Consider the following 26,662-nt stretch of genomic DNA (forward strand, 5'->3'; position numbering starts at 1 on the left):
TGGAGACAATCACTTGATAAAAAATGGCTGGATATCACTAAAATGTAAATTAAATAACCGTCTTTTTATTAAGTTGAGATAATCATGACAGATATTTCTTTTTTGGCAATATATCAAATTTTATATGGAAAATAACAAATTGTATTGTGTCTGAGAAATCACTTTCCACTAAGTTCCCCATTACAAAAACACCTCTCCAGGAAGTGTGTTAATTCCAGATCACATGACCTGCTCCACGTGATGTCATTTCCTCTTGAAGAAAAGACTGGCAAGACTCCAAGGCTTTCTGACTTATTTAATATAAAGTAGTGGATTTATCACATGTCAACAGGTTTACTAATATATCTTCATAAATAACTTTCAATTTCAAATTTACTCAATTGTGTTTATAATATTTAGAAGAATCTTTCTGTAAAATGCCATGTGATGTTTGGTTGTAGGCGGCCATGTTGATTTTAGGCTTGAAAACAGCAAAAATGTCAACTATGATACAAAAAGTCCCGCAATTATATATTGACTCAGATAGTGATGTAAAGCATAACTGACAACAGCATATAACAGTGAAAAACACTAATTGAACCTCTGTACAAATGATTCCAGTAAGGAGTGTTTGAAAGTTGTTTAGTGAAACCATCAGTGTTTGAGGTAAGTCAGAATTTATTGAAGAAGAATAAGTATTTATTGCACTTTATGTACATTTTCACTCCTTAATCAGCCATTTGTGATTTTAAATAAAGATTTTATTTTACCTCTGGATGAAATGTTGCCAAAATAATCATACTATTGATGGCTACTTAAGTTTAATTTAATTTAATAACAAACAAATTTGTACTTTGCGACTGATAAGCTTGAAATGTTATACTGCTGTGTGGTTTACAAAAGAAACAGTTTTATGACACTAGATTTTCCATCATATCGTAATGTCTTCTAAATCCCTGCCTCCATAGATTTCACTGACAGACCGGATGATTAGTGCTGATTTGTTGCTGTTGCTGTCGCTCATATCCGGGTTAAAAAAGGGAAACATGGCCTCAGTGAACCGGAACTGAGTGAAAGAATAGATGTGTGACTTGGCCTCTGCGTCATAGAACGACACCATCCCGTCCTCGTAGTCCAAAAACACGCCAACAAGCTGTGGCCTCTGAGAAACACACAGCAGCTCGGCCTGTCCTGCACACGCCCGGTACTCACTGCCCTTCCTCAGACAAACTGTCCAGTAACCGTCCTCCGGGCTCAGAGTGACTAAACCCTTCCTGTTGACCGACTCTCGAGCTACGCCCAAATCCCACGCCGTTTTGTCTCCCACGTCCACCTCCCAGTAGTGCCTGCCTGTGGTGAAACCCTGCCGGAGAGGGGAGCGTCGGATCACTGTCACTATTCATTTCTCAGACAATGGAACAGAGAGACCTAACATTTATGCACAAACCACATCTTTATTTACCCTGAGGGCGAGGACACACGGAGCCGTGTCAAAACGCTCTGGTAGGTCAGTCAGGTTTTGTTCAACGTCTCCATCCTGAACCTGTTTCCCATCCTCCGACAGAACCAGCCAAGGGTTGGCTGTCCTGGGGTCCAGATGAAGATCATCTGGAAGACACAGAGAGTTTAGACGGAACTTCATTTTCCCTTTATTTATAACAAAAAAAATCTTTTTTATCTGTAGTTTTGAGGTTGGAAACTGAATCACAGTTTATCTCTGTGTTACAAAACTTGGAAATACCCCTTTTCTAACAGTAAAGTAACAGACAAACTGAGAATATAAATAATTTATAAATGGATCTGTAACTCCTAAACTATAAAGGGTAATTCACAAGACTTGTTACCACCACTTGATTAAATGTGTGGTGGCAGGATAAAAATTTAGACAAACCTTTAAAGTTACAAACATCATTTTTGATGAATTGTGTTGACATTTGGGATTTTCTGTGAAATAAGCAGAAATTTCTGCATTAATTGATTTTAAACAAAAGCTAAGGTGTAGTGTATTAAACTAAACTGACTCCATCATTTTCCTGCACCTTAAGTTCAAGATTTCAAGTCCTTAAAAACTTGTGTTTATCCGGCCATTTATTCAGTCACTGGTAAGAGGAAAAGCTAATTCTTCTCAATGAATGTGGTTCATTGGTTTGACATGATTTTAATAGAAGTTGTCGCAATTTAAAAAGACTGATGATAAGTTTTGTAGTTATTGTTGAAAAGCATTTGTGAGAGTATCAGTCAGATTATCAATCATTTTCACTATTATTTTCTCATTTTGGACACCTATTGACACGTTTCGATTATTCTGAGCAAACGGGACAAAAGAGACAGTAGAGAGAGAACAGAGAGACAAGTTATACCTGCATACTGCTGCATCTTCTCATGTTCTGGAAGTGAAGAAGAACATCGGATCAGAAATGAAACAAACCACATCCACGTATTTGACATGCCATCATGATCATATATGAAAAAAAGCTGTTATGTCTTATAATGTAGTGATTCTGACAAAAAAAAATCCAGAATTCGAACCTCTAATAGAAAGCTTTGTGGTTAGTGATTGCAGTTGCTGTTCAATGTCAGCCACTGCTCTCCTTATCGCCCCCAGACATGTGTGTGAATGAACAATGATTTCAGAGCAGGGTTTGACAGATGGAGGAGAGCTGAGAGCTGGAAACCTCTGTCAAAGACAAGAGACGTGACTTTTAACAAACAGAAGAGCAGAATGCAGAGGAAAAGACATTAACACTGACAACTGATCCTCCTCTCATTAAGCAGCAGCTACTCGTCGTGTGTTTTCAGGCTAATTTATGCGTCGACTCAACTGTCCTTCTCCTGACCTGTACAACATGGAGGTGGTCTTCAGTGTGAAGAAGCTGCTCCATTTCATTTCTTCTCCTCTGCAGCGCACTTATTTCCAGCTCCAGCTCTCCGATGAGCCTCTCCGCCCTCTGCTCCGCTGCTGCCTGCTTCCTCCGGATCGTCTCCACCAGCTCAGCTTGACTCCTCTCCATCATTCTAAACAGAACAGAGAAAACCTCCACGCTTTCCTCTATGTCCCTCTTTGAGTTTTCCTGTGGGATTTGAAAAAGTAATTTCATTAAGTGTAAGCAAAAGTAACAAAATCAGAAAAAAATCTCACAAAAAATGGATTCTAAAAATAATAATTCTATTCTGACATATATTTTTCCCAAAGAGTTGCCATTCTCTCAGAAAAACAACACTTCTTTAGAAGGTTGTTTTGTTAGGGGATGGTTTTTCAGATAATAAAGATTTGTCATTTTTTTGGAGTTACTTTGTTTAGTGGCAGATAATAGCATAAAATAGAACTGTAAGTAGCAGATTATTGGCAGATTCTTCTCTCAATTAATCAATTAATTATTTGGTCAGCAGCAACTAGTGAGACTTCTTCTTCTCCTAATATGTTGTTCTGTTTGACCAACAGTCCAAAACCCAAAATATTACATGTATTATCAAGGAAAGAATCCAGAAAGGCAGCAAATTCTTGACTTTTTGCTTAAAAAAATCTGAAACAATCAACAAGTAACATGATCAAACTAAAATCCAGGCAGGTCCACAAAGAACCATCCGGAAAATGGTTTCATAAGCGATTTATCATTAATATCTCCAGCACAATGTGTTACTGTATTTTCTCACGTGTTTATGTCATTTCCAGCAAGAAGAAGTCTATAGGACAAATAAAAATTCACTATAAATTCAAATCTGGCATGCACCTTAATATTTTTGGTCTTAACTTTTTATATGTGCTTCTTTTCTTACATTTTAACAAAGACTGTTTTTCTTAAGGGAAACATGCAGTCAACTCACTTTGCTGAGCTCCACAGACAGTTTGATCTCCTCCACTTTCTGTAGTCTGTCCTTGATCATCTGCTGAACATCAGCCTCGATCCTTTTCATCTGAGCCTGAACATCAGAGCAGGAATAAAAGACAAAACTGCAAGTTGGACTCTTATTGCATGACAGGCACTAAGGTTTCCAAAGCACTGAATTTAGCCCCTCACCTTCCTCTCCTGGCTTTCTCGTTCCACTGGGACGGTGTCATGACAGCGGTGGTCATTCTCGGTGCACAGCACACAAACGCACCTCTGATCGCTCCTGCAGAACAGCTCCAGGAGCCTCTGGTGGCTTTTACACATCCTGTTCTGCAGCATTGCCACCGGTTCGATCAGCTTGTGCATCTTCAGGGTGGCGACTCTCAGGTGGGGCTCCAGGTGACTCTCACAGTACGACGTTAGACACACCAGGCAGGACTTCAGAGCCTTGGTTTGCTTTCCCACGCACACATCACAACATATGGGTTTCCCCGCCACTGACGTCACACCGTTCCACCGTCTCGCTCGGATCTGTTCCGACATTTCCTTGGCGAAGGAGTTTTCACACAGCTCCGGACGGCCCTCAAACACCGTCTGGCATTTGGGACAGCTGACGGCGTGGCTGTCATCCCAGCGTGACGTGATGCAGGTGAAGCAGAAGCTGTGACCGCAGGGGATGGAGACGGGCTCTGAGAAAATATCCTGACAGATGTAACACTGAAACTGCACCTCGGACAGAAGGAGGCTGGGAGAGGCCATGACCTTTGGATGACAGAAAGAACATCAGAGTCAACTTACACTTACTGATAATAAATCTATGCAACATGAAGACACTTACAGACAACAGACCAAAGAACTGTATTAACCCTCATGTCGTCCTGCGGGTCAAAATTTATCCATTTTAAAGTTTGAAAATGTGGGGAAAAAAAATATGTATTTTCACAGTGAAACTTCTGATGTCCACATTTTCAACATTTTTGGGAAATCTTTGAACATTTTTTGGTGGAAAAAACAAAATGTTAAAAATGTTTCTTAAGAACATTCACACAAAAAAATCAACCAACATCCAGCGAATTTCATTGGATTTTGGTAGATTTTTTTTGTGAATGTTCTTAAAGAAAATATTAGAAGTTTTACTGATATATATGTAATCATTTTAGATATTTTTAGGATTTTTTTGGAAGATTTTTACTCATTTTTTGAAAATATTTACAAGAAATTTCTTGCCAAATTTGGGGGATTTTTTTTCCCTAAATAAACCTTTTAAGGGAAACTTTTAAGCAATTATTGGAATTTTCTTCCTGAAAGTTTTGCAAATTTTCAGAAATTTTGGGGAATTTTTTTGCTGAATTTTTGGATCTTTTTCAGACAAAGAAACGATATTGTTTGGGTGCCCATAAGTGAAGACAACAGGAGGATTAAAGCTCTTCTGCTACAGGTAGACATATGAACGACCTTATCATTAGCTTAAAGAATTCAAAGCTGCACACTGGCCAAAGTCCAGCTGCATGGTCACATGATTCTGCCTCTTATTCACTCAGAAACATTACCTTCAAACACCCACAATGAGACATTAATGCCTCCTTATTTCAACCCCATGTAATTTATAATCCTGCTTATGCATCAGTACACCACTTTCCCATAATACACTGCCCACACCACCAGGAAATAAAACCCAGTGGCTTCAAATAGAAGGTTGTGTGGCATAAAACAAAGCAGAGACATGATAAAAAACTACAGAATTTATATAATCACAATGCTAAAACGTATTCATCTGTCATCTGGTTGTGGTCTTACCGTTTTCCTGAATGTGAAAGTTGACCTCTGAGGTAGCAAAGGCAAATACTGGCATTGCAGTCAAACACAAAGTCCTTCCCATTGAGCTGCTACCACGCCCTCTGGGACTCTCTTTTTTTTTCTCTCCAGAGCTTTTGCAGGTTTTTTCTTTGTGGGAGGAGTTAAATCTGGCTCAGGTGTATCACTGGATTTGTACTGTGAGCATGTGTTTGTAGTGTGTTATGGACTGAACATGAAAACACTTGAATGAGTCACACTTTATTTCCAGTTGACAAGAATACACAGAATAATTCAACACACACTGCATAACACAATTACAAAACAGTTCTAATGCTGACAAAATACTTCATAATTTCTAAGCTGTGTAAACTTACAGAAAAGACCGAGTACAATCCTTGATACTGTCACATGAAGAGATGTTTTATAAAGAGAAAAGAAGTTTGCCTATTTTTTTTTTTTTGCGTTGCACTTTCCTTCGTTTCATGTCTCCTTTCCTTCATTGGTCTCAACGCTCAACAGACTGAATCTTCAGGGAAAGCAATTCTGGTGACAAACCTAATTGTCTGAAGAGCTAGATTTTTTTTTTTTTTAAAAAGGACAAGAAAATGTTAATGTTCGTACAGGATTGTTAACATAATTTCTATATTATCTGAATTAAACATGAATATGAACCAGTGGTGACAGGACTCACCTCTGCCACAACATTCTCCATGTCTGATTCTGACAGCGGATTTAATGACGTTAATTTGATGTTCAGTCCAAGAACATACGCTGTTGACACAAAACACATTATGTTACATAAAATAACAACATCTCAGTGTGAAATATTGATATGCAGTATTGCAATAGTAAAGCTTTGTATTAAACATCATTTAAAATATATTAAAACTGTAAATATTATACTTACATCAGAATGAAATATTGTCCTTAGGTCAACCAATTATGTTAGTTATTATAACTAACAGACATAATTTATGAAAAATTGTTTGATCCCCAATATATGCAGCAATTATACTGACAAAAACTTACATTTATGTTGGCTTCGCTCAAAAGCACTTCAAGTATTTGTTGTTATTTCATACATTTATAAAACTATAAAGTAGATATTTACACTCTGTTTTTAATCTAACATTGGGGCTACTATTGAAGCCTAATTTCTGGTAGGAAACAGATTTTAAAAGCTGTAGATATTAATGGATATTAATTATAATAAAGTTCTTTAAAATAACGTCTTTGTACTTACTTGGCCCTTCTGTTGTAGGATGGACAGTGAATGTTGCCGTGGAAAAAGAGGAATGGAAAAAAAGACAAAGAGAGCTCAGAAGTTAATAAGGAACAAGGAAATGTAATTGAAAACTAAAATGCAGCTGCAAAGATCAGAAAGGAGGAAGAGAAAATATCAAAATCTGTGACTGTTGCTGCAAAGTTAAAATTTTGTTTGCTGACGCTACATTGCATGAAGCCCAAAAACCAATCGTTAGCCGAAAAACTATTTCTGCAAAACACTCAAATGTTTGATTATCCATCTAGTATATTGCCAATGACAAAAGATAGTTAACTACAAAATGAATTAAGCATGGCATCTTACCAGTGACTGCAGCGATGTTGACTCCACTGCTTCTGACGTTCTCAAACACAGAGAACAGAGTGAATGTGTATTTAGTTCCAGAAGTCAGAGATGAGACTGTGTGAGTTATTGGTCCATCTCCAGCTGCTGCACTGAAGTTGGTCTCTGAACCATTAAACTGCAGAATATAGCTGACATTGCCGTTCACTTGATTCCACTGCAGAGTGATGCTGGTCTCATTTTGTCCTGTTGATCTGAAGCCTTCTGCATTCTGAGGAGCTGAGACAGAAAAGGAGCAGTGACATGATTGTAATAAGGCTGTAATTAAAAATAGCATTTACTCATTTTGGCTGTTTGCATTCATTCATCCTGAATAATTTTAAAGGTTGTTGAAGGAGAAGTTATTGAAATCACACATCAGCTGTTCATCTGTCGACATCTACCTCCTGCTCAGTGATGCCCGATCACTGCCACTAACTGTCTTTCATTGCAAACATATGTTTCCAGTGGAATCTGACATGTCCTGCTTTCATCCATAAGTTTGGCATAAATCCAGATTGCCAGCTGCTGTTGACTAGTTGGTAAATCTCCCCATGTTGGATGCACTGTGATAATTCATGTTGTTAAACTAGTTCAGTCTTATACTAGGTTTTATAGGAAACAAAAGAAAAAAATAAAGAACAATAGCATTTTGCCCAGTTAAAAACACATCATTGAAGTTAGTTATCTTACCAGTGACTGCAGTGACGTTGACTCCACTGCTGATGTGCCAAAACACAGAGAACAGAGTGAATGTGTATTTAGTTCCAGCAGTCAGAGATGAGACTGTGTGATTTATTGGTCCATCTCCAGCTGCTGCAATGAAGTTTGTCTCTGAACCATTAAACTGCAGAATATAGCCGACAATGTTGTTCACTTGATTCCACTGCAGAGTGATGCTGGTCTCATTTTGTCCTGTTGATCTGAAGCCTTCTGCATTTGAAGGAGCTGAGACAGAAAAAGGGAAAAAAAATTTCTTGAGAAAATACTTACAGAAAGAATGATTAAAGCTCCATCTCACAATCAGACTTGCTGATTGTTGTGCCAGCTGTAAAAAAAAAAAAAAGCTACCACGATGACTCACTCATTTAAAGCAGTGCATCGTTCCCATATTAAAGAACTTACCTGTAAATGCAACGATTCCAAAACCACTGCTTCTGACGTTCTCAAACACAGAGAAGAGTATGAATGTGTAGTAAGTAGTAGGAGAGAGAGATGAGACTGTGTGAGTTATTGGTCCATCTCCAGCTGCTGCACTGAAGTTTGTCTCTGAACCATTAAACTGCAGAATATAGCTGACATTGTCGTTCACTTGATTCCACTGCAGAGTGATGCTGGTCTCATTTTGTCCTGTTGATCTGAAGCTGTAGACGATTGGAGGTTCTGAGACAGAAGAGAAGTTACACTTCTGTAAATCTGACCTGTGGCCTCCAGAGTTTTTTTGTAATTAGTCGGTGAGCTGCGCATCTGAAAAGAACAAAATCTGATCCCAACTACCAAAAAGAAGAAAAGAAAGAAAAACAAAGAAAAAACAGTCTGCTAAACTTTGATTAAATTGAAGTGTTTTGTGTAAACCACACAACATTTTGGTTTCGCAAGAGATGTGATTGACAATTAAAAGCGATAATAAACTCCAAAGGAACTGTATTTCAGATGCTTTTACTGCATGTGTTGCCAAATAGAAAATTCAAAAAGACAATGTTACGACCAGGAATACATGTCCATTTAAAACTGGTGTAAATATTGATCATGGCTTGATTTGGAGGACATGGACAATGTCAAAAATCTTACCAGTAGCAGCTGAGAGTTGTAATCCAGTCCCTCTGATGTTTGCAATCACAGAGAAGAGAGTGAATAAGTAGTAAGTAGCAGGAGAGAGAGATGAGACTGTGTGATTTATTGGTCCATCTCCAGCTGGTGCACTGAAGTTTGTCTCTGAACCATTAAACTGCAGAATATAGCCGACATCGTTGTTCACTTTATTCCACTGCAGAGTGATGCTGGTCTCATTTTGTCCTGTTGATCTGAAGCTGTCGGTGGTTGGAGGATCTGAGAAAGAAAAGGAAGAAGAGTGAACTCACATCACTGTGGATTCAGTTACAGCTCCACAAATGCAAGGACAAAAAGCACAACCAATGGATAAAAGATATTTGTTAGAATTCAGACATGAAGTCAGTCTCATTGTACCTCTCACCAAAATCAAAGCAGAAAACAGCCTTAAAACAATGAGTCTGTACATATGGATTTGATCCAACAGAAATGAAGCACAATATTCACTGTAATCACTGCAGCACAAGTTGACCTCTTCACTGAATGCGTCGTTAACGGCAACCTTAAAAACGGCTGTCGGGCAGTGGTTTGATTGCCCTTTCTCCATTACAAGCACCTCCAGAGCAGACCAGGGTAAAATATCTGTATTTGCTTTGGTTGCATTTGTCCATCGTCTACATGTTTCATAATAATTGTCAATTGATGGTAAATTGATAGTTAATTAAACTTTAACTAATATATATTACTGTTAACAAACAATGAAATGACTAACAATGATCTTTCCTATTTATTAGTAATGCTATATATTTTTTATCATTAGTTGGTGCAATATGAAATAAATATATAAATTATGTGTACCACAGCTGACAATAGGAAACAGTAACAGTTTGTTATAACCTCTGCAACAATAAACTATTGATAAATAGATTACTAATGCCAGCAGAATTAAGTTATTAATGTCTCTTATCAGCTTTGGCTTTTTACACCATTATTAATAATTAGTAAACCTTATCATTTTGCTGGTTATTAATTGTAAAATAACTGTTAACTAAAGGCCAATTAGCTATTAATTTACCACATGTTAACAATGGCTACCACAAACATATGAGAACACGGAAAGTTGACTTTACAGAAGAAGAAATTTAACATCTTACAAGTAGCTGCAGTGATGTTGACTCCACTGCTTCTGACGTTCTTAAACACTGAGAAAAGAGTGAAAGTGTAAAAAGTTCCAGCAGTGAGAGACGACACTGCATGAGTGATTGGTCCATCTCCAGCCGGTGCAATGAAGTTTGTCTCTGAACCATTAAACTGCAGGATAAAGCCGACATTGTCGTTCACTTTATTCCACTGCAGAGCGATGCTGGTCTCAAGTTGTGCTATGGTCCTGAAGCCTTCTGCATTGGGTGGAACTAAGACAAAAAAAAAAAAAAAAATGAGTAAGTTAATATTTGTAAATTCTTTAGTTGTTTGATGGAATGTATATAATACTTTGGGTTGTCATGTATAATTGCTGTGATAGCCCATTTCCATTCTTAAACTAGTTAATCCTCCTGTTGTCCTCATTTACAGGCACCAAAAAATATTGTTTCTTTGTCTGAAAAAAATCCAAAAATTCAGCAAAAAAAATTCCCCAAATTTCTGAAAATTTGCAAAACCTTCATGAAGAAAATTCCAATAATTCCTTAAAAGTTTCCCTTAAAAGTTTTATTTTTAAAAAAATCCCCCAAATTTCTCAAGAAAATCCTTGTAAATATTTTCAAAAAATTATTAAAAATCTTCCAAAAGATCCTAAAAATATCTAAAGTGATTACATATATATCAGTAAAACTTCTAATATTTTCTTTAAGAACATTCACAAAAAAATCAACCAAAATCCAGCGAATTTCGCTGGACTTTGGTTGATTTTTTTGTGAATGTTCTTAAAAAACATTTTTAACATTTCTTTTTTCCACCAAAAAATGTTCAAAGATTTCCCAAAAATGTTGAAAATGTGGACATCAGAAGTTTCACTGTGAAAATATTTTTTCCCCACATTTTCAAACTTTAAAATGTATCAATTTTGACCCGCAGGACGACACGACGGTTAATGAATTTGCTACCATCTGCTGCATGAATTCTCAGATCAGATTGTCATAATCATAACAAAACACAATAGCAGTGTTCTGACCATTAGTCCAATATGTTAAAAAGAATTTGATTTCATTTTTTCCCCCAGATTATCTTGTTCTGAATTATTAGCATTAGAGTAGAAATCAGACACGTTACTTGTCGTGAAACAGATGAACGGGAAAGCGAGGGAGCAGTCTTCATCTGACCATCGTCCTGAGTTATTGAACTGTGCAGCGACACAACGCTCTCTGCCAGAATCTGGCTGCTCATCAGCCCAGTGTCGGAACAGAGAGTTGCTCCCATCAGACCACACTTTTTGGCGATACAGACCGATCCACACGAAATTTCCCCTTGCTGTGGATGTGACAACGGCATTTTCTGTGGAATTTCGTATGCTGTGAGGAGAAGCATATAAACATTAAGGTTAACTGATGAGGTTAAAAAACAGACACTTCAAAGTCCACTTCATAATTCAATGGATTAATGGAAATATAATACAGTGCTTCATGTGGCAATTTAAGAATTTGGTAACATTTAACTCAACAGAGGAATATCACCAGTCTAATACAAGACTCAAACTATCTGACCTGTGGATTTCCATCAGTTTATCGTACATATAATATATTAAGCATAATCTTCCATCTGCATAGAATAGACAATGTGACAATGTGAAAGTGTATATGAGTGAATCATATTCTCATTTCATTCATTTCTACTGTGAATCTACAAATTTCACAACAAAAACCAAGATTTTGTGGGATGTTTACTGCAGCTGTGGCACAGTTTATTGCATCATTAATCAGTTTGATTATTTTACAGAATTATGCACACATTTGTAGTCTACTTACTTAGATAATGGGGAAACATTTTGATTAATGGTTTGTTTTTTATTTCAACCACGTTGCCCTAGTGTGCAGTATGGTAAAATGGATTTATAAATTCAAGACTATACCAGAAGGTGCTGCTATTTCGCTGTCAGGGAGCAAGTTCAACAACTAAGACAATGGAGTCTTATGTGCAAGTTAGTGATTTGCATTTTGAAGCAGTTGAAATTGAAGTTGTTTGGTGAAACACTGCAAAGGGGCCTCATCGCGGTGAGAAGATGTAGTTCTTTTGCAAACACTCTCTCACCTCACTTATACATACATCATAGAAAATAATGTAAATAAAGCCCTGAAAACTTGTGGTCACAACACATCAAAATGTAGTCTGTTCAGTTGTGCATCAAGTCATGGAGTCTCCATCGGTGTATACTGTACCTGGCTAGATCAACATAGTTCGCCCTGCAGAATATCTGAGCATCTGTCCAGTTTAAAGGTGTTTCAACAAGAACAAACGATGCTGTGCCATTCACTGTACCTGGATGAAAAGAAGTCATGAATAGCATCAGAAACTGCTGACTGATCTCCTTGAAAAAAGTAGAAGATTTGCTCATGTCATTTCCACATATGGAATGTGTAGATGTTTCTGGAAATGCTGTGTAGAAGATACATTTGTCTGTTGTTAAGTCTCTGTAGAAACTCACCATTGTAGCACACGAATTGTTTTGTCATATTGCATTCACTGTCACCCCATAAGCCAAAGAATGGACTCGTACTCAAAAGCTCCACACAGTACTGCTGTCCTCCTACATTATTGGGTTGAGATGAGAGCCAGTTTCTATACGTTTCCTCTCCGGCACCATAGAAGCTGCCGTCATTAAAGGACCATCTCCAACTGTTTTCCAAGTCATCGTAAAGACCAATCCAAGCCTTGCCTGTTCAGAAAATTAAAAAAAATATTGCTGGAGTGAGGCATATTCTCAAGTGCTTTCATAATCCACATCTGATTTCATAATTTACTGGATTACAGACTTGTTGCTGCCTGGCTGTTGCATGTATACCGTGTGTGTATGTTCTGTGTGCAATACTTAAAGCTTACCTGTGTAATTGGATGTGGTGTTTGAAACATCAACAATGTCAGCTGTGCTTTCTATGGTGGCCAGATCAGTGTAGTCACGTCTGCAGATACTCTGAGCATTAGTCCAGTTCAGTGACGTGCTCACAAAGAAGTACTGACGAGTCTGGGCAAAAGAAATGCTGACGAGTGATCCTGAAACAGAGCGCATTCGGTATCTGTAGTCCTCAGTTTTATATAAAGTATGTAGACTTTCTGTATCATTTTACTGTAAATAAAAAGAGGCACTGTGGATCAGCCACACTGTTGTGAGATTTTACAAAACTTCGTCCTCATTGATGAGATTTTTCTGATATAAACTGGACCCACAAGCAGCTTGACAATGAATGATTAAATGATTAGTTCATACCTATGTTTCTAGCTTATTCAGTTAAACATTTATCCACTGTAAGACACTAAAGACTTGCACATTCTGACCCATGAATCCTCAGTGGCTACTCAGATCACATCTGTCTTTGAGCTCAGCCTTCTTATAATCTCAAATACACACCCATAAAGTTTCGTGACTGCATCTTGTCTGGTTGTGATGCTATCGTGTTTCCAAAATCTGCCCATAGACAGACATATAAACCCCTGCCAATGCATTCAAAGCAGCCTTTGTGGTAGTTCAGGCTACAGTTGGTGTCTGCAGGACCACATTTTTGCTGTGATGACACATACGCAAACAAAAACAATTCCAGGGTCGCTGATGAACGCTTCCATCGAAAACCATTTCTGCCTTCTCACGTTGACATTATCTTGTGTCACAATTCCGCTGAACCAAATCCAAACACTCCGGCTGAATTTCCAAACCAGTCTCTTCACTGTAGGTCTAGCTAGATCAACTTTTAGTCTGTCTCGGTAAAACTCAGAGTTCAAGCTCAGCTGCCAGGTGAAAACAAAAACAGGGAATTTGCTGAATTCCGGTGAGACTGAAAAACTCATAGCTCACCTTGAGAAATTAAATCAGTTGTGAGTAAATGAAGGAAAATGTGGCTATGACAGTATTTAGAATACGTAGAGTCACACCTTCCTCACCACGGTATCTATTCATTTCTTTGTCATTGTCCCAAAAAAGATCAACAATCCACCACAGAAAACAACATTTACAACTCATGAAGTCTTTTTTTTTTTGTTGACCTCTTTGTCTCAGTTGCACTAAACACAAAAACTTGTCCTTTTGCAGCACTGACTGCTTCAGTTGTATAAAAAAAAAAAAAAAACACGTGAAAATAATCAAACAAAAGGCACCAACCTGTCAGCACAAAGATGACCAGCCCATAATCCATGAGTTAAACCTCTGAAAAGATGCGTATTGTTAATTTATCCATTCTAAAAACTTTCATCCAATTACATTTTACATCATACACCTGTAGACAAAAGGCAGTATCCAGATTCCAAATACATTTTTCTGTAAAGTACAATATTTGTAGATTCTACTTACCGATATTTAGTTTATCTCCTCCTAATGGAAGAAAGAGCACTTCTCATGTCCCTGAGAGTCAGTTAATGTGTGCTGCTAAGCTCTGAGGTAACTAAGAACTTGCCTGATGTGTATCAGTGTGAAGCTCCTGTGAGTGTTGAAAGCAGAGGGTGTAGTTAAGATTCGGGGGGAAAAACTGACTCTGCTATGACAAAGACCTTGGTGCTGGAATCAGGAAACAAAAGCAGAGACTGAAAATGAACCGTCTTCGTTCTGTTCTGCACTGCTCAGATGGAAAGGAATGTAAATTTGATCCAACCCAACCTGTTTAAAATCTGCAAGCACGCTCCTTTGTTTCACGCTTCACGGCATATAGATGTCATTTACCATTTATAAAAACAGGTTCTAAAATGTAAAAATATTTATAGCGGCAGTAATTACCAGTTTACTGTCATGTGTATTTATAGTTTAAAGACATTTACTAAGCATGTTTTAAATGTCATCCATCTCAAACTATACAAGCAGATCCACAATATACTGCAGATATTTTGGTAGTTCATTTTGCAGAATACTATGCTATGGATTTTTTTTTTTTTATAGGGCATTGCTTTCAGTCTGTTCTGCAGTTATTACTTAACTTTTATCTTCATCTCTTGTTACATAATTTAATTGCTATAGTCAAAAGCAGCCTTGCAGTTACTCAGTTAAGAACTATTTCCTCCTTTCCTAAATTCTTTAATCTTTGTGCATCACACAGAAGCTTCAGTCTGTTTTGCAATCATTAACTTGTGGACCTCCCTTTTATGTAATGAGTACAATGCTAAGAGGAAAGAGCTGCCCAAAAACATGGGATTTCCCCCCACAACTCTCCTTTACTGGGAAACTCTTCTAGTTCAAAGGAATTTACACTCTGGTGTGCCAAACTGTAAATGGTAATTATTCTTACCCTTCTATTGAGAAAATATTTTAAAAAGACATTTTCATGTTTGGGTGGTGTACTCCTTCTTAACCCTCCTGTTGTCTTCATTTACGGGCACCAAAAAATATTGTCTCCTTGTCTGAAATAAATCTAAAAATTCAGCAAAAAAAATCCCCAAATTTCAAAAAATTTGCAAAACCTTCAGGAAGAAAATTACAATAAGTCCTTAAAAGTTACCCTTGAAAGTTTTATCTTTAAAAAAAAAAAATCTCCCAAATTTGGCAAGAAAATTCTTGTAAATATTTTCCAACAATGAGTAAAAATCTTTCAAAAAAATCCTAAAAATATCTAAAGTTACATATATATCAGTAAAATTTCAAATATTTTCTTTAAGAACATTCACATAAAAATCACCCAAAATCCAGCGAAATTCGCTGGATTTTGGGTGATTTTTATGTGAATGTTCTTTAGAAACATTTTTAACATTTCTTTTTTTCCACCAAAAATGTTCAAAGATTTCCCAAAAATGTTGAAAATGTGGACATCAGAAGTTTCACTGTGAAAATATATTTTTTACCCACATTTTCAAATTTTTAAACGAGTCAATTTTGACTCACAGGACGACACGAGGGTTAACTTGGCAGTTTAATTATGATTTGTTTTGACATATTAACATAATAACAAACTGTTATTTCCTTCTATCTGTTTAATAGTTCTGATGATGCTATTAAAAGTTTGATGGGCAGAACACAGTGTTCTATGAGGTTAGAAGACATAAACATATTAGCAGCTCTGTATGTGATTCTCCATTTTCATTTCTACAGTTTAATAAAACGTTTCAAGGCAGCTGTCAGATCTGTTATTGTTATCGTCCAGTGCACTCATATTTGCAGGTTTCCTAATCTGATGTATTACTGTCTAACATGGTCTGTCACTGGTAACTACTCTTTACTTCATGTATTGTATCTCTTCCGGCATCTGTGTTCACTAAAGTGCATTAAGAGCAGGCAGAACCAGAACACAACACGTATAATTTAATCTCCTCACTCCTCAGAGAGTCAGGTTAAATAAATACAGACAATAACTGATACTGACATGCTGTACCAGTGCTGCGTCTGCTGCGTTCTATTTCCTCTTGTGGTTAGGACTGGGACTGCAGCTTTACCAGTAGATCATGTTAAAGAGAAGTATTGTGCTTGTCCACACCACAGACTGTATAATAAATAATAATAAAATAAATAACTATTTGATTATATAGTCTATGGTCCATACCGCTGCTTCTGTCAATGTCACTAGTTAGAGGTCAGAGGTAAAGGTCAGCAGCAGGATTCCTCTACAGCAGGGGTGTCAAACATGTGGCCCGCGGGCCAAAACCGGCCCACCAGAGGGTCCAATTTGGCCCGTTGGATGATTTTGTAAAGTGCAAAAATCCCAGAGAAGACATTTACTGCAAATTGTAAAATTATAAATTTAAAATAATTTCAAGACCTTGAACAGTTGTTTTGATCATAAAGTAAAATACTAGATTGCTCATTGTTCTTTTGTCATTTTGTCTCATTTTTGTAATTTTTTTTTAGTCTGACTTTAGATAGATAGATAGATAGATATTTACTACTGTCATACTACTCACACTTGTGTCTGTGTAAAGTCTCAATCATCCAAGTCACAGTAATCCTTACATTTACTAAGATTACTCACACTTTTGGTGAAGTTGTCCTGCTTGCTTTGCCATTTCTGGTCCTGTCATGCTTCATGGAGGCCAACTCCGATCGTAGCTTTGTTATAGTGGCTGGAAGCTGCTGATTTTGGTCCTAATAGACTCACAGTGACACAAATAGTGATCTGTGACCACATTTAAGACAAAAGGTTAACATACAGAGTAGATCAACAGAGCAATGGACACCAGACAGAGAAGTCGCAAAGCAGATGTTAGTAGCAGGAAGGAACAGCAAAACTTGATTCTCATAAGGAAATAAACTCGTGTTTTTCAACATCTTTCTTGTCATTATCAAAACATTCTGTAGAGTTTTAGCGATATAAAAGGTTGTGGAAATCTGAATAATAATGCTCGCCGTTTTACAAAGGTGTCAGCCAGAAGTTTTTGCATTACACAGGTCAAGGCTAGGAAACAGATGCACAGTGTACAGAAATCTTTACCTCAATGGATATGGCTCCTCGCTTAAATGTTCGGACAAAATAGCTTCTAGTTCACTTATATCTACTTTACTCTCACTGTATAGTGCTCAGAGACAAGCTTATGAACTTTACAAGCCATCTATAGCTGAAAAATTTGACGAATCAAATCCTCCAACTGTTTGCTTTCGTTAATTTTGCATTTGGAGAAGGTTTTCCAAACATGTACGCACATGTTAGGTCAGCATATACTGCTTCCTCAAGTAAGCATTTGTGGGAATCAACCAGCTGAACCACATTCTTCTACTAAGGTATTTTCTCAGGGGCATCTTTAAAAAAACTGATAACAACAACAATTACTACTGCTATGACTACTAACAATAATAATAATTACTTGAGTTGAACTGAGGCCAACGGGGAAATATAAAACTGTTTTCTTGGGTATGAACATCATCTGTATAGTATCAAAGAACCACAATATGTCAAGTCTCACTCTAGCAATTGTCATTTTGCACTACTGTGTACAAATATTCTATTCTTTTTAAAATGTATTTACTTTTTCTATAGTTAATTTATTACTCTCTTTTGCTTATTCACAAAATTCCTTGCATGTTGTGTATGTACTTGGCTATTAAAGCTGATTCCGGTGATGTCAATGCCATCATCAGTTGATAATTAAATACATTTTGAAGCTTATTTTGTGCATGTATGACAACAGAATGTGACGCATCTATTTCATCTTGGATAGAACTCGGTGTAATTAAATGTAATTCCAGCAAGGGGTGCTCAGAGTCAGATTTGTTCACAATGATAGCAAACAAACTGTAACAGGATATTATACATACCAATTTAGAAATGTTTTAAAAATGCTATAATACTCTACATGCCAAACAAAATCCTCCTGACAGTTTTCACAACAGCCTCCTGCAAAGTATTTTTCACTGTGCCTTTTTTAAAGCATCCAGAAAACAGCAACTAATTCCTCCCAACCACAGATTCAATCATCTGACAAATAATGACCCATTTACGGAAAACAAAAAAGCTGGAACCAAACGACCATTTGGAAGTTGCTCACGCACTTTCACACAAACACACTTTTCTGCCCATCTGACTTGCAGGAGGCCACTGCGCATGTGCGGACCGGAGGTAGATGCTGCCTTCACGGACATGGGAAAAATCTGAAGTATGAAAGCAAATAGAAAAGGTACTAAAGTGAGTAAGTTGGCATTTTCTTGATGAAGAATAGTATAAAAAGCTAACAGCAACCCAGTTTACCCACTATGCATGTTCTTTTTGTTGCTTTAATTACTTCCCAGGGTTTCAATACTTTATTTGAAGAAGAACCCCCCAAAAATTGTATTAAAAGATGCTTTTAAGTAAAAGTTGTCCTTTTCAACAAGACACTGTGAAATATTTTTGGCGTTTAAATGAATTAGTTTCTGCATTTTTCTGGACATTTGTGGGAAACAAACATTTATTTTACATAGGTGTATTTTTCTCAGGAAAAAAGGATAAGTCACCTTTTTTTATTATCTTAAATGCAAACACATTTTACATACATAAGGGAAACTTAAGGAATTATTGGAATTTTCATCCTGAAGATTTTGCAAATTTTCTGAATTTTGGGGAATATTTTTGCTGAAGTTTTGGATTTTTTTTTTCAGACAAGGAAACAATATTTTTGGTGCCCGACATTAGGACAACAGGAGCGTTAAAGCATGTTGCCTTTATTCCTCTCTCATGTGTCAGCTACAGCACACTGAATCATGCATAACATAAAACAACTTCACTCTCGCACAATCTGCACTGCACTTTAGCATCAACATTTCTACTTCATTATTTATGACGTTGGGACTTTTTCTATTTCTATACTGTTTAAAAATATGATCTTATTGTTGTTGCACAGCCTTGAGGCCACTTTTCACTTTTCTTGTCAGTGGGTCTATTTCTATGGGTACAATTGATCACAAATCACGTGATTGTTCCAACAATGTCGGAGCTTCGGCCGAGCACCTGAACGCATCGCGGGAGCTGGAGCGATGTAGAGAGAAGGAGAGGCTGAGGAGGAGGAGGAGGCAGACCGAGGAGAGGCATGAAGAATATACCCGGGATCTAAGCTGCCAGACGGGGAGAGCATCTCGTCTTGCCTCGCTGGTTCTGGGGCCGACTGGAAGCGGAGGGAGGCCGGAGGACCGAGGACAGGATGGAGGAGGACAGGAAGCAGTTCCTTTGTGGGGTGGTGGAAGGTAAGAGCGGACGACTTCTCATCACTGACCTCCTGCCGGATCATGTGATTGTTTCTTCGCTCCAGGGGACGGTTTCTGAGCAGACCACCGCTTGACCTACATATGCAGGCGATCGTTTTTTTGTCACCTGCTGCAGACGAGGGGGGCGGTGATGTGTTCACGGGGACTGGAAGAGGTCTTTGGGAGATGATGTGGTGGTGATCAGTCAGGCTTGAAGTGGAGATCAAAGAGCAGGCGGTAAAAGAAAAAAAAAAGAAGCATCCAATAACGTTTGGTCGAAAAGCTGCAGCCTTAAGGAAGCAAAAATATGCTCTGGATAATGAAAATGAGGATGATGATGATGGTGAGGATGAGGAGACTGTTGAGGTTTGATGACTGGGATGCTGTGGAAGATGTGAGGAAATATGATGGATGATAATGGGACAGTGAAGGTAACAGCAAAAGAAGAGGGCAGTTTGAAGACCTCAAAGGGTAAAAAAAAATGCAAGTGAAGCCTCCTGATTTTGGAGATGATGATGGGGAGGATAATACTGTTAATCAGTGGTTGTAATGCCACAGGCTGTGACGATCGCAAAACAACACAAATAGAAATGACTCCAGGAAACAGCGATGAACAAGGTCAAGTCACTGTTGTTTGTATAGCACATTTGAAACAACAGCTGCATTCCAGTAGTGAAATAAATATTATGGTAAAAGAAAAAAAAACTCACAGTATTTTCTATTTCTATGTGGATTATAATACAAATTTACATGCAGCATCTATCCTACTTACTGTCAATGAAAAATTCCGATCAGGTTTCTGGACTTGTCACATCGTACATTCGGCTCCACTCAGAGTTTTCAATGACCAGTGCTGTCTTTAGACATTGTCCCAAGGGTCAAGTTGGCATCAAATGGTTTGAATCAACTTCAATTTCCACTAAAATTGTAAGTTGCTCCTCCTCTGAAACCCCAATTGCTTGTGGAGTACCTCAAGTTTCCATCTTAAGGCCCATTTTACTTTCCTTTTTTGAAGCTCGAGTCTGGACAACTCCACCTCTATTACATCCATCCTAAACTGCCAGCAGGAGATGAAGTGCTGGATGGTTAAAAAGTGCCAACTTCTATGGCCTTTTCAGGAATCTTGGTGTGTTTTTTTTGACTCAGCAGCATGGAAATTTGACAAATACAGTAACTCTGTGGTTAAACTGCACTTTCAGCTGGGGGATATTTCCAAATTGACATCTATCTCCATGTAAATGACATAAAAACCAGTCCTCTCTTACACCTTTACCAGCATCCCTGTATTGGCTACCTGTTAAAGACAGAGCTGATTTTAATATTCTTTTATTTTTTATTTCTATAAAGTTAACTATAGAACTTGTCTGTCCTTTATTCTCTACCTCAAGGTCTCTTAGATCTTCAGAACAATCACTTTTAACTGTTCTGCGATCAAGCCTGTTGGGTAAAGGAGGTTTTGCCTTTGTGGTGGAAGCTACAAAGCTTTGAAACAGACTTTATTTCAATCAAATGTTCCTGTGAAATCTCAAGACTTGTGGCTTGAAGTTGCTCCCAGTGGTCCTAATATTTTAGCACTTTATATTTATTTTATTTTAGAATTCAATCTTACAACTTTCTGTCTTGTTTGTCTTGTTTCTTTAATATGTAGTTTTTAAAAATGTTATGTCTGATAATGGGTCAACTGTTAATGTTTTGTTTTTTTCTTTAGACCTTTGGAATTATTGTTTTATACATGCTTATTATCTTTTAAAGCACTTTTAGTCCAATAAGTATTCCTAAATAACAAAAAATGCACATTGCAGCTTGCTTAGATTGATGTCTAAAAGTTCAGTTTTGTCTCAGTGTGAGTCCAAAACATCAAAATATCTGTTTTTAAATGATATAAAAGCAGAAAGGGAAGTAACAAATCCTTTATTTGACCATTGTTGTTATTTACACCTTAACCACTCACATTTTAGTCTTTATCACTTGTAAAATGACTTCACTAGTAACTGATTGTTGGAGTATTTGTCGTTTGTCCGCTGTCTCAGCTTCACGCCTCTATGAATCTCAGCTACACTGGTGTCACACACACACTCCAATTCTTCTGCCTCTTCAAGCCTGTGTGTTTTCAGCCCCATGTGGTGGCATCCAGCAGAGTTACTAATTGAGTTTGGCTTCGTGAGGTGCTCTCCACAGGACACACACACTCACAGGTAGACATGTAATACACAAGAACGCCCAAATAGACAATAAATCGCCAGGGGCGTGCAGGGGAAAACTGTCGGCATTGTGAGTGTATCTGATTTGATTCTCACTCTGACCCAGTTACTGTACAGAGATAGTCGCTGCACACACACACTCTTTGCAGACTTATTCAAAAACACAAAGGAGGGAGAGGGACACTGGAGATGCTCCCATTTCTAAGAATAGAAAATGTGATGGAGAGTGTAGCTGGAGATGAATTATGGCGCTGCCGGTCGTAGCAGGGACGTGACCGAGTAGGCAGTGGAGGAACCAGGCGACATACACAGCGCTACAGCTTTAATGCTACGATGTACAAAAAATGATCATTTCTGTGCAGTTTTTAGCTGTAATTCTTTGAATAATTTACAGTTTTTCATGATTTTTTAAAAATTATTGATAAAATTGAGTAAAATCGCAGAAAAAAAGAAAAATTTACATGTGAACTGTCAAAAAATGTTAAAAACTATAAATAATGTCCACATCAAAACTCGGTATTTTATTCTAACTGTTAGATTACACTATCTTTTATTGCATTTAAATATTTGCTGTTATTTGACAGAAAAATTGCAAATTTTCAATCTTATTGTACAGATAATTACTGCTTTTACAGCATGTGATCGTAAAATCACACAATTATACTGTATTTAAATCAGCAAAATGTATTATTTTACATATATTTGTCATCATTTTTGAAAGTTTTTAAAGGTATTCCAAAATTTTTAACATATTTCTGGCATCCTTGCTTCCAGGCTTTCACACTTTCTTGATTTTTTTAAAATTAATATTTGGATTTTTTAAATTTTACAGTATAGCTAATTGTGTTCTGTTTGTAAACAGATGCTGCAGTGTTACAGATGAAACAAATACAGTGCAGGGAATCATATATTATACATGTTAGTATCAATTAATTGAACAATTTAGTTACTAAAATGCAGTAAATTCAGTTTATTCATTCCCATTGTGCGGTTTGTCCCACCAAGCAGTCACGTGCTGAATCACATTTACATTTGCAGCTTGTTTTTTTAATAAAAGTCCGTTTCAGAGCTTACATAGCATATTTGCTTTCATGTACTGGTCAATAAAGAGGGAATTTGATATATATGATATGATTTTCATAGACTGTTTCAGAGTATGATAGTAAACAGACCCAGTAGAATGGATAAATATTCTACTGTAAGAATTTATGAGGTGTCAGTTGTCCTGAAGCCATGAATTAATAGCTTTTCATGCTGCATCCGTAATGTGACTTATGTGCACTCATTTCATTTGCATTTTTCTGCTGCAGGTTTCTATGGGAGGCCTTGGTCTATGGATCAGAGGAAAGTTCTCTTCCAATGGTGAGTCTGCCACCACTTTTTAACGCTCTGAATCCCAATTATTCTGGATGCTTTTTGCTCCAGTTACATTTTTGCTCTCAGTGGGCTCATTATCAAGTCCTGTATGGAAACAGCACAACCATGACTAGAAGCAGAGAGACCTCAAAATTGTATTATGTGGGTCAAATATATAATTGTGGGACTTTTTGTAACATAGCTGACAGGTATCATGGTTGACATTTTTGCTGTTTTCAGGCCTAAAATCAACATGGCCGCCTATAACCAAACACCACATGGAATTTTTACAGAAAGATTCTTCTAAATATTATATATACAACTGAGCAAAATTGAAAGTTATTTATAAAGATATTGTAGTAAACCTGTTGACATGCGATAAATCCACTACTTTATATTAAATAACTCAGAAATCCTTGGAGTCTGGCCAGTCTTTTCTTCAGGAGGAAATGACATCATGTGCAGCAGGTCATGTGATCTGGAGTTAACACACTTCCTTGAGAGGTATTTTTGTAACGGGTAACTTAGTGGAAAGTGATTTCTCAGACGCAATACAATTTGCCATTTTCCATATAAACTTTGATATATTGCCAAAAAAAGAAATATCTGCCATGATTATCTCAACTTAATTAAAAAAAACGATCAAAACAGTTCTTGAATAAGCTAATTTTATTATTGTTTAGCTAATTAGAAAGTGGTTGTTATTAAATTTGGATGGTTATTTAGTTGACTTTTTAATGATATCCAGTCATTTTTTATTAATAAGTGATTGTTTCCATAATAAATAATTATGGAATTTGTAAAGACATGATCATAATGAGCATAAAAAAACATCATTTTTTAAACTTTTAATAAAAATGTATGCAAGATATATCCCATGGACTTCAAAAGTCCCTCAATTACATATTGACCCATGTGTATGACAAAGATATAATGCCATAAATCATTTAAAAAAAAGAAAAAACACATTAAATTTGTTTTAAAAATTCTTTTACAGAAGCAGAAACTGGAATCAATACGTAAAAAATATTTCCAGTGTCCACAGGTGTTACCAATACTGAGGAAAAAATGTGGCTCTAATTATGATATTTACATTTTTAATCTGCGTCCACAGTTCTGCTCTGTGTAAACACAGCCTGCAGTTCAGCCGAAAAGTCACTGGATTTTCACATGGCTAAACAGGACTCATTGTTTCTTCTTTCTTTTTGTTTAATACAGGATCTGGTTTGTGTGCATTATTCTTTGCAAATTAATAAATGAGACTGGCAGAATAAAGAGATTTCACTGAAATATGCGATGTGCAGTTAACAAAGCTTAATTTGAAAACAAAAAACAGAACTTCGCAGTTGAGTTGTTCAAAGAATCTTTCCGTTTTGACAGTTTCTGGCTCTGATAAGTGGTGGAATTTAAAAATAAGATAACTTGCCTTTCAGACTCACTGGGAGGTTTTGTTTCGGGGTTCACAGGATTAAAAAAAGTTCTGCTGCCACCAATCTGTTCGATGTTCCTTTGCAAGCATTCACTGTTCTGTACGCACAATCTGGGAGTCCAGATGTCCATGCATATGTCTGGTAAACCTGGTCAGAAGGGATGTTTTTGTGTCGTTCTTTGTATAAATAGTGTGAGCTCGGGAGCTACTGACCTGATGCCTCTGGGCCTGAACCCAGCTGCACGCCTTTATTTCAGCGCCAGGCAGACAGGAGAGAGTTCAGTGATGCAGAATGACTCCGTAGCAAAGGGCAGGATCATCCTCGCTCCCGAGGCTCAGCTGTGGATGACAGGAGGCGAGACATGTGCTGCATTTGTTATAATGGATGGATGGAGAGGGAAGGTCAGAGATGGGATGTGGGCCACGATCCCAGAGATATTGTTTTCAGCCTCGTTGCCAGCAGGGCTGCAGATGAAGCATCTCAACAGCTATCAGATAGATTACCACGAAGTTTTGCGCTCATAAATATTGAACATAATGTTTAGGATTCAAAGACCTCTCAAGCATAAAACACTGAAACGCTGGAGAATGAAGGAATACTCATCAACACCTTTTTTTCAGTGCACATTTCAGTGGAACTGTTCAGACATACCAGCATAATGGCACAACAGGCTCCTAATAGCAGATAATACTCAAGCATCAAAAAATGTTGGGCAAAATCCCATTTAAGCCAGATAACATCCAAAGTAATCAAATGTTCTATTGAGTTTGGTTACTCCAAGAAGCAGTTATCTAATTTACCTACAGCAGACTCAAGTCTGTTTAAATCAAAATGAAACGAAACAATAATGAGTATTCCACGACAGTTTTCTTTAACAGTTTCATCATCTTCATCAAAAAAAGATGAGCCCTTTCAGCATGACAGTGATTTCCATGACTGGAAGCTTCAGCAGAATATTAAGAGATCATTTTCCAGTCAAAGTGACATTTAACCACATGAATCCCAAAAACTGCCCCCAGTTTCGAAAGATATTTTTTAAAAATTGCCAAAATGACCCCATTTATTACAGGTAGAAACTGTAAAGCAGGAAAATTTCTTAGATTTTCAACTTTCTGACAGTCTTTGAACTAACCATGTGTGACATGCAGTTCCTTTAGGACAATTAAGCAAATCTAAGCTTAAAATTGTCATCAAAATCACTTTCTTCTACATGTTTCATTTAGAATTCCGGCAAAAATAAATAATTTACATTAATCCATTTCTGTAAAACAAAACAAATCTTAGTGACTCACCTATGACCAACAGTCATGACAAAAATCAAGCCCTTTTTGGAGAACAGATCAGGATAGAAGTGAGTTTAAAAAAAAAAATCTGATTTATGCCAGTATTACTTTGAGACTTTTTGAATTTTTTATCTAATTCCTAGTCCTAGAGTACCCGACTCTACTTCTAGTCATGTTTGTGCTGTTTTTGATGTGCAAGACTTTATACTGAAGTGAAAAATGAGCCCACAGTGAGTAAGTAAAGGAACAACTGTATGTGAAGTCCACTCTAAATTGATGCGCTAATGAAGGATGTGCCATTCCCATTTCATGTGCGTTCACATTACCCCCTGTGTAAACCTCCTAGCTGATAGGGAACCAATTAATTCTTGACGGCACACTGATCTTATATATAAGTGGAACAACATAAATCCCTGTTGAGAGCGATGACACAGTTTTATAGTTTGGCAGCCAATAGTAACAGCTGCATGCATCTCCAGAGACGACGTGGTCCCTCTGCTCTCTGCTGCTCTTAAATATATGCAAAAAAAATACACAAGTGAATCATTCAAGCACACTGGTTTTTCTGATATTCACGCTGGAATAATTGTAGGAATTTGTAATTAAATAAACAGCTATGTTGAAGTTGGTAGAATATGATTT

General features: G+C 37.2%; 3 protein-coding genes across 4 annotated transcripts in view; 1 reads left to right on the forward strand and 2 right to left on the reverse strand.

Annotated features, from left to right (window-relative positions):
• Positions 1–47: 47 nt before the first annotated feature.
• Positions 48–5,739, reverse strand: btr33 (bloodthirsty-related gene family, member 33). Its single transcript, XM_023290788.3, has 8 exons — positions 5,607–5,739; positions 3,999–4,571; positions 3,805–3,900; positions 2,817–3,050; positions 2,509–2,656; positions 2,340–2,366; positions 1,442–1,587; positions 48–1,342 (listed from the first exon to the last, which is right to left on the reverse strand). The coding sequence occupies exons 2-8, from the start codon at positions 4,566–4,568 to the stop codon at positions 911–913; spliced, it is 1,653 nt and encodes a 550-aa protein (XP_023146556.2). The 5' UTR covers positions 4,569–4,571; positions 5,607–5,739; the 3' UTR covers positions 48–910.
• Positions 5,740–5,848: 109 nt separating this feature from the next.
• Positions 5,849–26,010, reverse strand: LOC111582212 (tenascin-like). Of its 2 annotated transcripts, XM_055007653.1 has the most exons (15): positions 24,950–26,010; positions 18,584–18,682; positions 17,070–17,213; positions 14,285–14,329; positions 13,015–13,185; positions 12,620–12,850; positions 12,354–12,453; positions 11,251–11,489; positions 10,137–10,394; positions 9,004–9,261; positions 8,338–8,595; positions 7,906–8,160; positions 6,850–7,452; positions 6,298–6,377; positions 5,849–6,177 (listed from the first exon to the last, which is right to left on the reverse strand). In XM_055007653.1, exons 4-13 carry the CDS (start codon positions 14,316–14,318, stop codon positions 7,133–7,135), a joined length of 2,124 nt encoding a protein of 707 aa, XP_054863628.1. In that variant the 5' UTR covers positions 14,319–14,329; positions 17,070–17,213; positions 18,584–18,682; positions 24,950–26,010; the 3' UTR covers positions 5,849–6,177; positions 6,298–6,377; positions 6,850–7,132. The 2 variants fall into 2 exon arrangements, with proteins under 2 accessions (XP_054863628.1, XP_054863627.1); XM_055007652.1 differs by lacking the exons at positions 17,070–17,213; positions 18,584–18,682; positions 24,950–26,010 and adding an exon at positions 14,474–15,597.
• Positions 19,539–26,662, forward strand: part of si:dkey-183c6.8 (protein O-GlcNAcase) — a 34,497-nt gene continuing 27,373 nt past the window's right edge. The window contains exons 1-2 of the mRNA XM_055007651.1: positions 19,539–19,750; positions 23,262–23,313. Coding sequence (XP_054863626.1) covers positions 19,708–19,750; positions 23,262–23,313 — 95 coding nt within the window. The 5' untranslated portion in view covers positions 19,539–19,707. The remainder of the gene's footprint in view (positions 19,751–23,261; positions 23,314–26,662) is intronic.

Source organism: Amphiprion ocellaris, chromosome 23, assembly GCF_022539595.1.
Source record: "Amphiprion ocellaris isolate individual 3 ecotype Okinawa chromosome 23, ASM2253959v1, whole genome shotgun sequence".
NCBI classification, from domain to species: Eukaryota; Metazoa; Chordata; class Actinopteri; family Pomacentridae; genus Amphiprion; species Amphiprion ocellaris.